Raw genomic sequence first — 14,967 nt, 5'->3', positions numbered from 1 at the left:
GGAATGTGGGTGGGTCTAAACCGAAATAAGGAAATTTGGGCGGGGTAAACCCAAATAAGGAAACGTGGGTGGGGCTAAAACCCAAATAGGGAATGTGGGCAGGGCTAAAACACAAATAAGGGAATGTGGGCAGGGCTAAACCCAAATAAGGGAAGGTGGGCAGGGCTAAACCCAAATAAGGGAAAGTGGGCAGGGCTAAAACCCAAATAAAGGAATGTGGGCAGGGCCAAAACCCAAATAAGGAAATGTGGGAGGGTCTAAACCCAAAAAGGGCATGTGGGCAGGGCTAAAACCCAAAAAGGGAATGTGGGCAGGGCCAAACCCAAATAAGGGAGTGTGGGTGGGGCTAAACCCAAATATGGAAATGTGGGCAGGGCTAAACCCAAATAAGGACATGTGGGCAGGGCTAAACCCAAATAAGGGAATGTGGGCAGGGCTAAACCCAAATAAGGAAATGTGGGCGGGAGTAAAACCAAATAAGGGAGTGTGGGTGGGGCTAAACCCAAATATGGAACTGTGGGCAGGGCTAAACCCAAATAAGGACATGTGGGCAGGGTTAAACCCAAATATGGAAATGTGGGTGGGGCTAAAACCCAAATAGGGAATGTGGGCAGGGCCAAACCCAAATAAGGAAATGTGGGCAGGGCTAAACCCAAATAAGGAAATGTGGTCAGGAGTAAAACCAAATAAGGGGATGTGGGAGGGGCTAAAACCAAATAAGGACATGTGGGCATGGCTAAAATCCATATAAGGGAATGTGGGCGGGGCTAAACCCAAATAAGGACATGTGGGAGGGGCTAAACCCAAATAAGGAAATGAGGGCAGGACTAAAACCCAAATAAGGGGATGTGGGATGGGCTAACCCCAAATAAGGGAATATGGGAGGGGCTAAAATCCAAATAATGGAAGGTGGGTGGGGCTAAAGCCCAAATAAGGAAATGTGGGAGGGCTGTCCCATGGGAGGGGACACCTTCCCCTATACCCTACTTTTATTCACCTTTTCTTGCCCAAAATAAACCCCACAGCAGCTCCAGCCACGGAAATGCCAGCCAAACACAGCAAAACTATTTTGCCTCTTCCTCCCAAATTCAATTTGAACGATTTGAAACATTTGGGGAGAAGGCTGTGACCTTGCTGCATTTGTAAATGAGCCAGAGAGGAGTAATGGATTACTTAAAGTCCCCTTCACACCTCCCGACACACAATGGGAAGCACTTCAGGCTCCTGCAGGAGCCTCCAGCGAGGTGATTTTTCATGCTGGAATTCAAACACCATTAGAAACACTCATTCTCTGGAAAATAATTCCAGCTTGGAAATAAAATAATACAAAAAAGAAAAAAATCAACAAAAACCAGCAGTGAGAGCAGGAGCCAGGCAGGATCTGAGCTCAGGAACTCTGTCACAGCATTGTCACACCGATTTAACAAGGCAGGGAGATGCCAAGCAATAAAAAGCCTTTTTGCATTTAGATGGATTTTTCCATGCTGATCTCCCAGCTCAGGGCAGGCTCCCGAGCCTCTGCTCGTGTGGGATTGGGATTGATCCTGCTCAGAATCCTCCAGGAAACCCCAGGATGGAATTTGGGAGAGATCCCTGCTTGGTTTGACCAGGTTATTTCATTTAACCCAACAATTCCCAAATAATTAGAATTATAAAATAATAATTAAACCAATAACCCAAATAATTCCCAAGAATTCCCTGGCTCTGCATGCCACCATTCCCAAAACACAGCATCCCAAAGAAACAGCAGGAAACCTGCAAAAAAAGCCCAGAGGAAGATTCTCCTCCTTGCTGCCCATTCTCTATTAATTTCTGGAGATCAGGGAAAGCTCTGGAGATCCAATATCCAACCCCACAGCATCCAATTCCAGCTGAATATTCCATTTATTTATCCCTGGCCCTCTCCAAGTTTTTCCTGGAGCTTTGCTGCTCACATGCAGCTCTTCCCTTCCAAGAAGTGAAGGTCAGAGAGGCTGGAAACCAACAAGGAACCTTTCCCATGGGATTAGGAATGAAGGAATTGTGGGATCATCCCACAATTTATCCCTCACTGCCCTTTATTGTCCCAAAAGGATTTTTATATCCAAAGCTTAGGACTGACCTTGATAATTCATTCTTTATATCCATTCTGTGGAGAACATTTTTTAGTCCGCAAAACTCCACAAAAGCAGGAAACTTCCAAGAGTTTCCAAATTGTTTGCTATTTCTACCAGAAGCACAAAACAGAAATAGATCTGACCCGAAAACTGGGATGTGGGGAATGCAAAATGACTTTATTCTCCTCTGACAGCAAATTTAAACCCTCAGTTTTAGCAAACCCAGCTTAAGGAACACAAATAACATCACCCCTCTAGAATCAGCACAAGAACAATTCAGTTATCCTGGAGAACATGCCCAAATTCCAAGTTTTTTAAAGTAAAAACTCCAAGCAGAGGGCACAAGGCTCCTCCAGCACTGAAGGGTCGAGGAACTGTAGCAAAAAGGGCTAATTATAAACTCATTTTTAAGGATTTGTGACCAATTAAACCTTTGCTCTGGTCTGCAATTTACTGTGGCACAAAACATCTCTGCAAACACGAGGTTGGGCTTTTTTTTTTTCTCTCCCCATTCTCTGCAGAAGAAACAGCAAAACAAATAAAAGGAGAAAAGAAATCACTTTGAAGCAATGAGATTAAAAATAATGGTCTCTCTTTAGGCATTTAAATACCTTTAAAATTAAACTGCTTTTAAACTCCACTTGCACAGCCTGGGAGTCCATAAAGTGTCACAAGAAAATAATTGTTGGAGCAGTTGGGGCAATTCCAGGACTCGTGTGGTGGCCATGTGGGAGATATTACCAAAAAAACTGTGAGAGGAGGAGCTGAGCACCTCCAGAAATCCCTCAGGAGGGGAAGATCCCTCTCTGGGACAGGGAATGGTGTCAGGATCTCTGCATCCACATCCTGACTTTTAGGATCAGGCCACAAAGGTCTGGAACAGGAGATAACACAAAGCTCTGCTTGATAAGAATTTTCCCTTTAAAAGGTTAAAGAGGTGACGTCAAAACCCTCTGGATTTTGTCCAGGGACAATGGAATCATCATTTCTGAGAGGAACTCGTGGATCTCACAGGGAAAAGTTTCTCTCCCACTGCCTCAGTCCTCTCCTCACCTTTGCCATGGGATGTTTCTATGGTCCATGTGCAGTTCAAGTTGTTGGGATAAAAATCAGGGAAGCCTGGGGAGAGGATGGTGCCACTGGAGCCACGGATGTAGCCCCCACAGAGAGCTAAAAACACAAAAAAACAGGAGAGAAAGAGTTCAATAATCCAGACTCTTTCACAAGCTAGGAGGAAAAAGTAAAAGCAAAACCCAACCCAGGAAAATCCAACAAACGAGAATGATCGACCCAAATCCAATCAACCCAAATGACAAAATCCAACAAAATCCATGGACAGACCCATCAAAATCCAACAAAATCCATGGATTAAACACCACTGGGAGCTCTCCAGCTGCTGCTTTGGCAATGGGTCTGCAGGTGGAAACACCATCCCTGTGGGACCCAACAAAAAGAGGAAAATCCAAAAGAGACTGATGAACCCAAATCCAATCAACCCAAATTGGGTTTTGTGGGTCAAAATCCAACAAAATACATGGACAGAGCCACCAAACCCCATGGATTAAGCACCACTGGGAGCTGTCCAGCTGCTGCTTTGGCAGTTGGTCTGCAGGGGAAGGGTTTCCAGGGTTTCCAGCAGCTGGAACCACCATCCCTGTGGGATCCAACCAAAAGAGGAAAATCCAACAAAATCCATGGACAGACCCACCAAAATCCAACAAAACCCATGGATTTAATGCCACAGGGAGCTCTCCAGCTGCTGCTTTGGCAGTGGTCTGCATGGGAAGGTTTCCAGCAGCTGGAACCACTGTGGGCTCCACCTCTGGATGTTCCCACCCTGTGAGCTCAGCTCTGCCTCCCAACCCCAAGAACATCCTGAAGCAGTTTCCTCACCCTCACAGCTGGGCAGGGGCCGGCTCCACTGGAAGTTGGGCTCACACTCCAGGGCCTCAGTGTCACTCAGGGTGTAGCCAGGGTCACAGCTGAATGTCACCAGGGCTCCCACGTAGAAATCGTTGCCGTGGCGCTGCCCGTTCACTGGGATGCCAGGGTCCAGGCAGTGGTCAGACTGCAGCTTCACAGCTGGGCACAGAAAACAGGGCACAGCACTCAGGTGGGCACTGAGGGGCTCAGGGGAAGCTCAGCCCACCCAGGGGACTGAGCCAAATGTTGGTGGTTGTCCCCAAGGTCAGAGGGTGGAAGGGAGAGAGGGAATTCCTCAAGGGAGGGGAGAGAGGGAAATCCCTGAAATGAGAGGATGGAGAGAGGGAAATCCTCAAAGTGAGAGGAGGAAAGGGAGAGAGGAAAATCACTGAAATGAGGGGATGGAGAGGGGGAAATCTTCAAAGTGAGAGAAGGAAAGGGAGAGAGGGAAATCCTCAAAGTAAGAGGATGGAGAGAGGGAAATCCCTGAAATGAGGGGATGGAGAGAGGAAAATCCTCAAAGTGAGATGAGGAAATGGAGAGAGGAAAATCTCTGAACTGAGGGGATGGAGAGAGGGAAATCCTTGAAATGAGGTGATGGAGAGAGGGAATTGCCTCAAAGGAGGGGAGGAAATGGAAAGAGAAAAATTCCAAAAGTGAGAGGATAAAGAGAGGGAAATCCTTCAAGTGAGAGGAGGAAATGGGGAAGAGGGAAATCCCAAAAGTGAGAGGATGGAGAGAGAGAATTGCCCTAAGGGAGGGAAGGAAATGGAGAGAGGAAAACCACCAAAGTGAGAAAATAAAGAGAAGGAAATCCTCAAAGTGAGAGGAAGAAATGGAGAGAGGGAAATCCTCAAAGTAAGGGGATGGAGAGAGGGAAATCCCTGAAATGAGGGGATGGAGAGAGGGAATTTCCCCAAGGGAGGAGAGGCCAAACCAGTCAGGGATGCCAGGAAAAGCAGAAACTGCTCCTCCACTGGCAACACCTGTGAGCTGCCTGGCACAGGGGAAACAAAACCCAGGGTGCCCTGAGGAGGCCGTGGTGCTGCTGAAGATTGGGAATTGCAGGGAATTGCTGGGAATTGCAGGGAATCCCATGAACAAGGGGTCCTTACTTTCATATCTGATCTGGAAGCCGATGTCAGAGTGGCTCTTGTCCGTGGTGAACAGGAGGTAGAGGTGGTTGCTGGTGCTGATCAGGAACTGGGGCACCTGGGTGCCATCATAGACCCCAATCAGGGGAGAGGAGTAGGAGCGGCCATCCCTCACCTCCAGGGTGTCGTAATTCACCTCTGTCTTGAACCTGGGAGGGACAGGAGGAAAATGAAACCCCAGCACTGCTCCCTTCTGCTCATTCCCTCCTGGAACCACCATGGGGACAGGGCTGGGTCCTTTCTTCTGCCTGAGTGTCTCACTGGGGGCACCTCACACAAAAATGCAGGGAATTCGGGGTCAGAGCAGGGAATTTGGGGGCAGAACCAGGGAATCTGGGAGCAGAGCCAGGGAATTTGGAGAATTTGGGGCAGAACCAGGGAATCTGGGGGCAGAGCAGGGAATTTGAGGGCAGAACCAGAGAATGTGGGGGCAGAGCAGGGAATTTGAGGGCAGAACCAGAGAATTTGGGGGCAGAGCAGGGAATTTGGGTTAAGAACCAGGGAATTTGGGGCTGCCCAAGGTGGTGAGCACCTGTCAAAGGTGATCTTGATGGGGTAGCCAGGCTGGGCCTCGATGACCCAGGCACAGCTCAGCGAGTCCTTGTAGAAGCCAGGCCAGCCTGGGGACAGGATGGTGCCACTGGGTGACGTCAGGTGGCCCCCACAGGGTGCTGGGGACACAAAAAGGACACAAATCCACACAATTATCCAGGCTGGAAAAGACCTTCAGGCTCATCCACCTCTAAACCAAATCCCTGAGTGCCACCTCTTTAAAATTGGGGTGAAAAATGTCACAGAGCTGTAGCCCCATGAGATGTCCCCACTTTTGAAACCCCGTCCCTGCATTTCTGTCCCCACCACGAGTTAAAAATCACCAGAGCCAGATGGAAAACCAACATTTACTGCTCAGAAATTGCAGTTTCAGCTCCAAGTGCAGACAGGGCCCCCCTGGGAGCCAGCAGGGCTGACCTTGGGCCCTGCTCAGGGTGTAAAATAATGATTGGATATAAAAGCAGAGGGAACTTCAAGGTCACTTGGCATTTCAGGTGGCAGAAAAATCCCTCCCAGCCCTGCTATTTGAGTCATGGCTTTGCTGCCACCAGGGATGTCACCAGAGCAGGGCATTAAATCCACCCCGTGGTCCCCAGTGCCACCAGCAGGAGCTGCAGGAACTTCTTGGCATTTTCTGGGAAAAAGACACAAGGTCTGAGAGACCAGAGGGACAAAAATCACATAAACTGTCAGGTTTGTCCTCTAAGGAGTCACCCAGGGCCAGCCCCAATGTCACCGTGCCCCTGTGCCAGCCCCAATGTCACCGTGTCCTTGTGCCACCCCAAAATGTGCCAGCCCCAATGTCACCGTGCCACCCCAAAATGTGCCAGCCCAAAATGTGCCAATCCCAATGTCACCGTGCCCCTGTGCCACCCCAAAATGTGCCAATCCCAATGTCCCTGAGCCACCCCAAAATGTGCCAGCCCCAATGTCACCATGTCACTGTGCCACCCCAAAATGTGCCAGCTCCAGTGTCACTGTGCCACCCCAAAATGTGCCAATCCCAATGTCCCTGAGCCACCCCAAAATGTGCCAGCCCCAATGTCACCATGTCACTGTGCCACCCCAAAATGTGCCAGCTCCAGTGTCACTGTGCCACCCCAAAATGTGCCAATCCCAATGTCCCTGTGCCACCCCAAAATGTGCCAATCCCAATGTCACCGTGTCCCTGTGCCACCCCAAAATGTGCCAGCCCCAATGTCACCATGCCCCTGTGCCACCCCAAAATATGACAATCTCAATGTCACAGTGCCACCCCAAAATGTGCCAACCCCAATGTCACCATGTCACTGTGCCATCCCAAAATGTGCCAATCCCAATGCCACTGTGTCCTTGTGCCATGCCAAAATGTGCCAGCCCCAATGTCACCATGCCCCTCTGCCACCCCAAAATGTTCCAGTCCCAATGCCAATGTGCATGACCCCATGCCCTTGTACCACCTCAAAATGTGCCAATCCCATCCCCAAATCTCCCCTGCTGCTCTCAAGGGTGACAGATCAAAGTCACTTGATCTCAGCTGGCTCCAAAGCAATTATTTTTCCTTTCTGCCCCAAAGCTGTGCTTGGTCTCCTGTCAGAATTTCCACCCTTTTCTCTGTCTCCTTCATTCCCATTAATTTATTTTTCAGGATTTTAGATCTCTGAGCTTTTCTCCTTGCTTAAAAAGGGTAATTAAAAGGTCCAGACTGAAGGGTGAGTCAAAGAACTCACCAGAGTGATCAGGAGGAGAAGGCAGAAGGTTATCACATATAAAAGTTGATTAGAAGTGTATTATTTAATGAATGTTTCCCTTCCACACTTAAAAAAATGTAAATTTCAAGGCTTGTGCTTTGAAAGGAACAGGAGGCCTGAATTAAACCTACATTTTGACAGGAGCAAAATTATTTAAGAATACAAAAATGTCCAGCTTTTTATTCTATAAAAGCTGTTGAAAACAATTGATTCCTTCCTTCAATCCCAAAGACAATGGCCAGGACTGTGCAATTCCTGCTGCTCAGGCAAGGCAGGGCCAATTACTCCAATTATTTCTCAATATTCCAGAGCTGCTTCTCAAGAGTTCAGCACTTGTTATTCAAATTGCTGCAAATACCAGAGCAGAGCATCACTTCCCTGAGAACACAGGGCACAGGAAGATTTTCAGTCCTAATGAGCTCCTTCTTCACTTCTTTTTTCCAGAGCAGAGGCTTGAAAGTCTTAAAAAAGCTTTGAAATCTGAATTAAAGCCTTTAATTCAGCCCAGCTCCCCCCTTGGCAGGGTTGGCTGTTGTGGCCAGGAGATGGAAATGCAGAATTTTTGTCTCTCAGCTGCCAGAGCCCATTGAGAGAACTTCCGTCATGACACAAATATCAGATATTTTACATGGATCAAACACCAGGATGGGAAAACATCACCCTGGATCTTCCATTCCTTTTTGTTTCATTCCCTCCCTGACAGGAGCAGCAGGGAAGCTTTGAGGCATCACCAAACCAGAACCTTTTATTATTATTATTATTGTTATTAGAAAAATACCTGCTGTAACAAGAACTGATCATCAAATCATCAAAAAACCACAATAAAAAATATTCCCCAGCATTCATTCCACACCAAAAAAATTGGAAAATAAACAGAGCTCAGGAATATTTGAACTGAAACTTCCTCCCCAGCAAACTCCTCCTTCCAGAGGGGTGGAAAATTCTGGAAGGTGTTGGCTGGACACTGTGGAATGTGAGAGTGAGACCCGACAGGCAGAACCTTGATTCTGGACCCCAAAAGGCTGCAAAATTCCCCCCAGAAATATCTTTCCCTGAAGGAATGTTCACCTGGAGAGGAGAAGAGGAGGAGAGGAGGAGGAGGAAATGGGGAAAACCCCCTAAATTCCATAAGAATTAAAAATTAAAAGGGAGGGTTGTACATTAGAGGGGAATCTTTGGGATCAGGTGTTCTGGGAAGTCTGAATTTCTCAAGTACCTCAGAAATGGGGAAAAACCCTAAATTCCCTAAGAATTAAAATTAAAAGGGAGGGTTGTACATTAGAGGGGAATCTTTGGGAAGTCTGAACCTCTCAAGTACCTCAGAAATGGGGAAAGAGAGAAGGGAAATGCAGCTGGGAAACTGGGATAAAAAGGAGGCTGCATCCTTTAAAAATTGGAGAGATCCCAAGGGAATGCCCCATGGCCTCTGCCTTGATTGGAATAAAGTTTCAGGACTCCTCTGTCTCCTTTTTGGCCATAAACCTCTATAGTTGTGGATGGATTTTCCTAACAACACCCATGGGAAGAGCTGAGATGGGTTCTTCAGCACCCCAAACCACCCCATGGGCAGCAGGCAGAAGCTAGGGCTGACCATCACAGCGCAGAAAAATTAATGGGAAAAACCGTTAAATTCCATAAGAATTAAGAATTCAAAGGGAGGTTTGTACATTAGAGGGAAATCTTTGGGATCAGGTGTTCTGGGAAGTCTGAACCTCTCAAGTACCTCAGAAATGGGGAAAAACTCCTAAATCCCCTAAGAATTAAATATCAAAAGCAAGAGTCGTATATTAGAGGGGAATCTTTGGTATCAGGCGTACCTCAAGTACCTCAGAAATGGGGAAAAACCCCTAAATTCTGGAAGAATTAGAAATTAGAAGGGAGGGTTGTACATTAGAGGGAAATCTCTGGGATCAGGTGTTCTGGGAAGTCTGAACTTCTCAAGTACCTCAGAAATGGGGAAAGAGAGAAGGGAAATGCAGCTGGGAAATTGGGATAAAAAGGAGGCTGCGTCCTCCAAAACTTTGAGTGGAATGCCCCATGGCCTCTGCCTTGATTGGAATAAAGTTCCAGGACTCCTGTGTCTCCTTTTTGGCCACAAACCTCTGGTGTTTGTGGATGAATTTTCCTAACAACACCCACGGGAAGAGCTGAGATGGGATCTTTACCACCCCAAACCACCCCAAACCACCCCAAACCACCCCAAACTACCCCATGGGCAGCAGGCAGGCGCTGGGGCTTACCTTCGCAGCGCAGCACGGCGTTGTCCCACACCACGCTGCCCTCCTGCAGCACGCAGGTGACGCTCTCGGCACCGTGGGTGCGGATGAAGCCCTCGTCACACAGGAAGGACACGGAGCTGCCCAGCTGCAGGCTGTCCCCAAAGCGCTTCCCGTTCACCGGCACGCCGGGGTCTGGGCACTCGTTGTGCCGGAACGCTGCCAGCAGCAGGAGAGAAACAGAAAACAGGAGAATCAGCAACTTTTTGTACTGTCCCCCCGACCCTGTCCCCAAAATGAGGGTGTTGCACCCTCAAATTGAGAAAAATTGAATTTTTCCCCTTCCCAGTGCCAGGAGGAGGAGGAGATGCCCAGATAATAATAATAAATATAGAATATTTAATAAAAAATTAATATAAGATATAATCTAAATAATAAAAATATAAGATATATAATATATAATAATCAAGCAATAACTATTATATATTAATTAATATGAAAGATAAGATTATATATTATATAATATAGGATCATAAAGTAATTATTAATATATAAGACATAATCATAAAGTAATTATACAATATATAATCATAAAATAATATAACCATAAGTAATGAAAGTACAATTAATATATAATATATAATCATAAAGTTAGCCTTCTGACAAGATGGCTAACTTTATGATTCTATATAATATATATATTATACAATATCTTTCTATATATATAATATATATAATATAGAAATTTCATATATGTATATATGATATGTATATGTATATATTATATATACATATACATATATACATATACATATTTACATATACACACACATATATACACACACACATATATATATATATACACACACATATATACATATATATGTATACACATATATACATATATATATATATATATAATATGCACCATCCCTCCCCACCACACAAACCCAACACACACTCACTGGTGAAGGTGATGTTGAACCCTCTCTTCTCCATGGAGTGGTCAGTCTGGAACTCCAGCCTGGCCACGTGGCCACTGCTGGTCAGCGAGGAGGGGATGTGGCTCCCTGAGAAGGTGCCCAGCACGGGGGACTCGGCCGTGGCACCGTCCTTGACAGCCAGGAAATCAAACTGGGGCTCCACGTCGAAGTCGTTGAAGGCCAGGTGGATGCGGCTCTCGGGGTTGGCGATGATCAGCCACACGCAGTGCAGGCTGCTCCCGTACTCCTCGGAGTAGTTGGGCGACAGCACGGTCCCCGACGGGCTGGTGAAGTTGAAAAAGCAGGAAACTGCAAAGGGAAAGTGGCATCAGTCCCCACAGCTGGCCCTGCCCTCAGCCTCCTCACTGGGATATTCACAGTTCCTGCTCTGAGGCTGCCTCAGGAGGGAAAATGTGATTTCAGGCTGCCAGAGCCCACTGACAGAAATTCTGTCATCACAGAAATATCAGCATTTCATGTGCATCAAAAACCAGGAGGGGAAAACACCACCCTGGATCTTCCATTAGTTCCCTTCCATTTGTTCTTTATTTCCCTCCCTCACAGGAGCAGCAGGGAAGCATTTGGTCACCACTGAATCAGAATATTTTGGTTATCAGTAAATCAGAATCTTTTGGTCATCACTGAATCCAAATCTTTTGGTCACCACTAAATCAGAACCTTTTGGTCATCAGTAAATCAGAATCTTTTGGTCACTACTAAATTCAAATATTTTGGTCACCACTGAATCAGAATCTCTTGGTCATCACTAAATCCAAATATTTTGGTCACAACTAAATTAAAATATTTGGGTCACCACCGAATCCCAATCTTCTGGTCACCACTGAATCTAAATCTTTGGGTCACCACTAAATCGGAATATTTTATTCAGGATTTTAGGTGGATTTGCCATTTTCCAGTCCCTTCCAGTTCTATTTAACAGCAGGAAGAAAATGCCTCTTAGGTGGGATTTGGCATTTTCCTGGTGAATTCTCTCAGGAAAACTCCCAAAAATCCAGTGGGTGACTTGAGCTGGTGCAAAATAAAACCAGCATGGAACCAGCCAGATTTTGCCTCAACATTATTTTTTTTTTTTTGCTGTGGCCACATCCCAGCACAATCCCACAGAACTTGGGAGCAAGGAACCAGCTCAGCCACTCTGGGCACTGCTCCAGCCTCCGCTGCTGCTGTCCCTGGCTCAGCTCTGTCACCCACAGGTGACACATCCATCCCCAGGGTGCTGCAGGCTCCTCGGGGGTTTGCTCACAATAAAATCTGCCCTTTCCATCTGCTGAGCTCGTTTTTCCCCCCTCTGCATTCATCAAACTCCTTCCGTGCACACCAGGGAGTATTTGTGGGACAAATGGAGTGCTTGGAGAAGGAGCTGGGAGTTAATTTGCTCTGTCTGTGCCCTTGGGAAGTTGTTCACACCTGGCTGAGCACTGGGAGAGGTGGAACAGCCCAAGAACATTCCCAAATGCTGAGGTTTGGGACAAACCAGAGGAATCTGCAGCTCTGGTGGAGGGGAAGCTCTTCCCACCACAAATAAACCCCTGATTTCTGCTGGTTCCCAAAAAGCCACGGAAATAATTAAAACCATGTTTAAAATGAAGCTGAGGGGCACAACATGCATGAAAAACCCTTCAAGCTCTCCAGGGGTTCAATCCATCCCAAGCTGCAGCTGCCAAGGCCCATTAATTCGGGAAGGCAAGGCTGCCTTTGGAGTGCAACCTGCCCAAACTTTGGGATATTTTATGTACGGATGCTTTGCTCATCCCTTTTCCCCACCGCCACCCGTGGTAAAACCCATTATTGGGAACATCCATCTCCCTAATTCCTGGCACAGAGGATGAGCTTGGCTTGGGGTTGGCGTTTAGACAATTATTTGGATCAGTGCTCTGCCTCCCTCTGTTATTTTCCCTCTGTCTCCCCTCACCACTTAATGGGCTGGGATCAAACAATTCGGACGTTCCTGTGACGTTATCAAGGTCACGGAGCTGCACAATCCATTCCCTGCTCTCAAAGCCACAAAGAGAGCAGATTAAAGGGAAAACAAACTGCAAAACATCCTCAGGATTTTTTTCTGGGCTCTCTCTCTACCAGATGCTGAAATATCAGGGGATGCTGTCAAATAATTCTGTCAGCATAAGCACGGTGTAATCTGCCTGAGGAAAATTGAAAATAAATTCATTTGCACCCAGGGAAATGTCTCAGCAGCAGGGATGAGGTGTCTCCTCTAAATTTTTAAATCCAAAGGGGTGAATTAGCATTCAGCCAGGACCTCCAGCAGCCCAGCAAGAGAGAGGTGCAGTCGCTAGTTCAGAAAATAAAACAACAAAGGACTTGCTGACAAAGGGGAGAGGAGCAGAGCGAGGGAAGAATATAAAATTAACCTTTGCCAGATAAAACAAAGTGACAGATTAAAGAGGAGCTGATAAAAAAAAAAAAAAAAAAAACCACAAAACCTTCCAAGAGTCTCCACTGCAGGGAAGTAAACGAGGATTTTGATTTTCCATAAGATCAGTGAGGAGAAAAGCGAGTTGGAGCTGGAGGGCCAAGCTGTGGCCAGGAAAAAGCTCCCCTTGATGGAGAGGGGAGCTGGAATCACATCCCAGAGGGGAACATCCAGCCCAGGGAGCCACAGGGTTCATGAACAACACCATGGAGGCTGTGAGATGATGATTTTCTTCATCTGGTGAGGCAGAGGAGGTTTTCCCTCACTTGGAAGGAGGTTTCCCTCACTATGGAAGGAAGTTTTACCTCACTGTGGAAAGAGGTTTTCCCTCTCTGTGGAAGGTTTTCCTTCACTGCAGAAGGAGGGTTTTCTTCTATGTGGAAGATTTTTCTTCACTGTGGAAGGAAGTTTTCCCTCTCTCTGGAAGGAGATTTTTGGCCTCTGTGGAAGGAGGTTTTCCCTCTTTGTGGAAGATTTTTCTTCACTGTAGAAGGAGGTTTTCCTTGCCATAAAAGGAGATTTTTTTTCTCCCTAGAAGGAGATTTTTCCTTATCATGGAAGGAGGTTCTCCTTCTCTGTGCAAGGTTTTCCCTCACTGCGGAAGGAGATTTTTCCTCTCTGTGAAAGGAGATTTTTCTTCTCTCTGGAAGGAGATTTTTCCTCACTATGGAAGGTGATTTTTCCTTATGTGGAAGGAGGTTTTCCTTCTCTGTGGAAGGAGATTTTTCCTTACTATGGAAGGAGGTTTTTCTTCTCTGTGGAAGATTTTTCTTCACTGTGGAATGAAATTTTTCCTCTCTCTGGAAGGAGATTTTTCCTTACCATGGAAGGAGATTTTCCCTCTTTGTAGAAGATTTTTCTTCACTTGGAAGAAGGTTTTCCATTGCTGTGGAAGAAGGTTTTTCCTTGCTGTGGAAGATTTTTATTCTCTGTGCAAGGCTTTTCTTCACTATGGAAGGAGTTTTTCCCTCACTTGGAAGGGGGTTTTTCTTCTCTGTGGAAGGAAATTTTTCCTCTCTCTGGAAGGAGATTTTTCCTTACTATGGAAGGAGGTTTTTCTTCTATGTGGAAGATTTTTCTTCACTTGAAAGGAGTTTTTCCCTCACTTGGAAGGAGGTTTCAGCTCTGCCCCTCCAGCCTCCCTGCAGCTGCACACTGGGACAAACCAGGAGCTGTTTAACAGCGTGTCACAGGCAGGGCCAGGCTGTCAGGAGGAAGAGGATGGAGACAGCCCAGCTGCACCTGGAGCATCCCAAAGAGCCCTGAGCAGCAGGAGCCATCCCCAACATGACAGAGGCCAGCCCTGCTGCCTGCAGCTGCCCATCAGCAGCCCTGGCTGCAATTAATATTCATTACCCTTGTTAAATGCCAGCAGAGGCCATTTCATTATGTGCACAGCACAGGGGCCTGTTTACAAAGCTGCCTGTGTCAATAATTTTTTTTTTATTTGTCGATAATTGCTACATTTGCCAATAATCCTTATTGCTGACCAATTACTGCAAAGGCAATGAGAAAAATCCCTTTATTAAATACAGAATAAATCACAGCAGACACAGAGCAGCGAGACCACGGCATGAATGAACCAGCACAGGGATTTGTTCACGTTATCACAAGCAGCACCAGGATTCTGCTTGGTTTAGAGCAGTGAAACAAGGAAGGAGCAGCTCCTTGGTTCTTTTTTTGGGAGAGAGATATGGATGTGAACATGGAGCAGGCAGGAGAAATTCCTGCAATTCTCTCTTTTCTCTTCTCTCTTCTCTTTTCTCTCTTCTGTTTTCTTTTCTCTTTTCTCTCTTTCTCTTTTCTCGCTTCTCTTTTTCTCTCTTCTCTTTCTCTTTTCTCTCTTCTCTCTCTTCTCTTT

At 46.5% G+C, this 14,967-nt stretch overlaps 1 protein-coding gene across 1 annotated transcript in view; it reads right to left on the bottom strand.

Annotated features, from left to right (window-relative positions):
• LOC128937656 (CUB and sushi domain-containing protein 2-like) overlaps positions 1-14,967 on the bottom strand; it is a 142,554-nt gene that overhangs the window by 82,762 nt on the left and 44,825 nt on the right. Inside the window, exons 10-15 of the mRNA XM_054277450.1 lie at positions 10,637-10,963; positions 9,696-9,890; positions 5,706-5,844; positions 5,135-5,322; positions 3,990-4,178; positions 3,150-3,266 (exon numbers count right to left, since the gene is read on the bottom strand). Of these exons, the coding sequence (XP_054133425.1) occupies positions 3,150-3,266; positions 3,990-4,178; positions 5,135-5,322; positions 5,706-5,844; positions 9,696-9,890; positions 10,637-10,963 (1,155 nt within the window). The remainder of the gene's footprint in view (positions 1-3,149; positions 3,267-3,989; positions 4,179-5,134; positions 5,323-5,705; positions 5,845-9,695; positions 9,891-10,636; positions 10,964-14,967) is intronic.

Source organism: Melozone crissalis, unplaced genomic scaffold (genome assembly GCF_028551555.1).
Source record: "Melozone crissalis strain CALT ecotype California unplaced genomic scaffold, PUWL_Pcris_2 ptg000020l_1, whole genome shotgun sequence".
NCBI lineage: Eukaryota > Metazoa > Chordata > Aves > Passeriformes > Passerellidae > Melozone > Melozone crissalis.
Note: the sequence above shows the minus strand (reverse complement) of the source record. Positions and strands in the feature narration are given on the sequence as shown.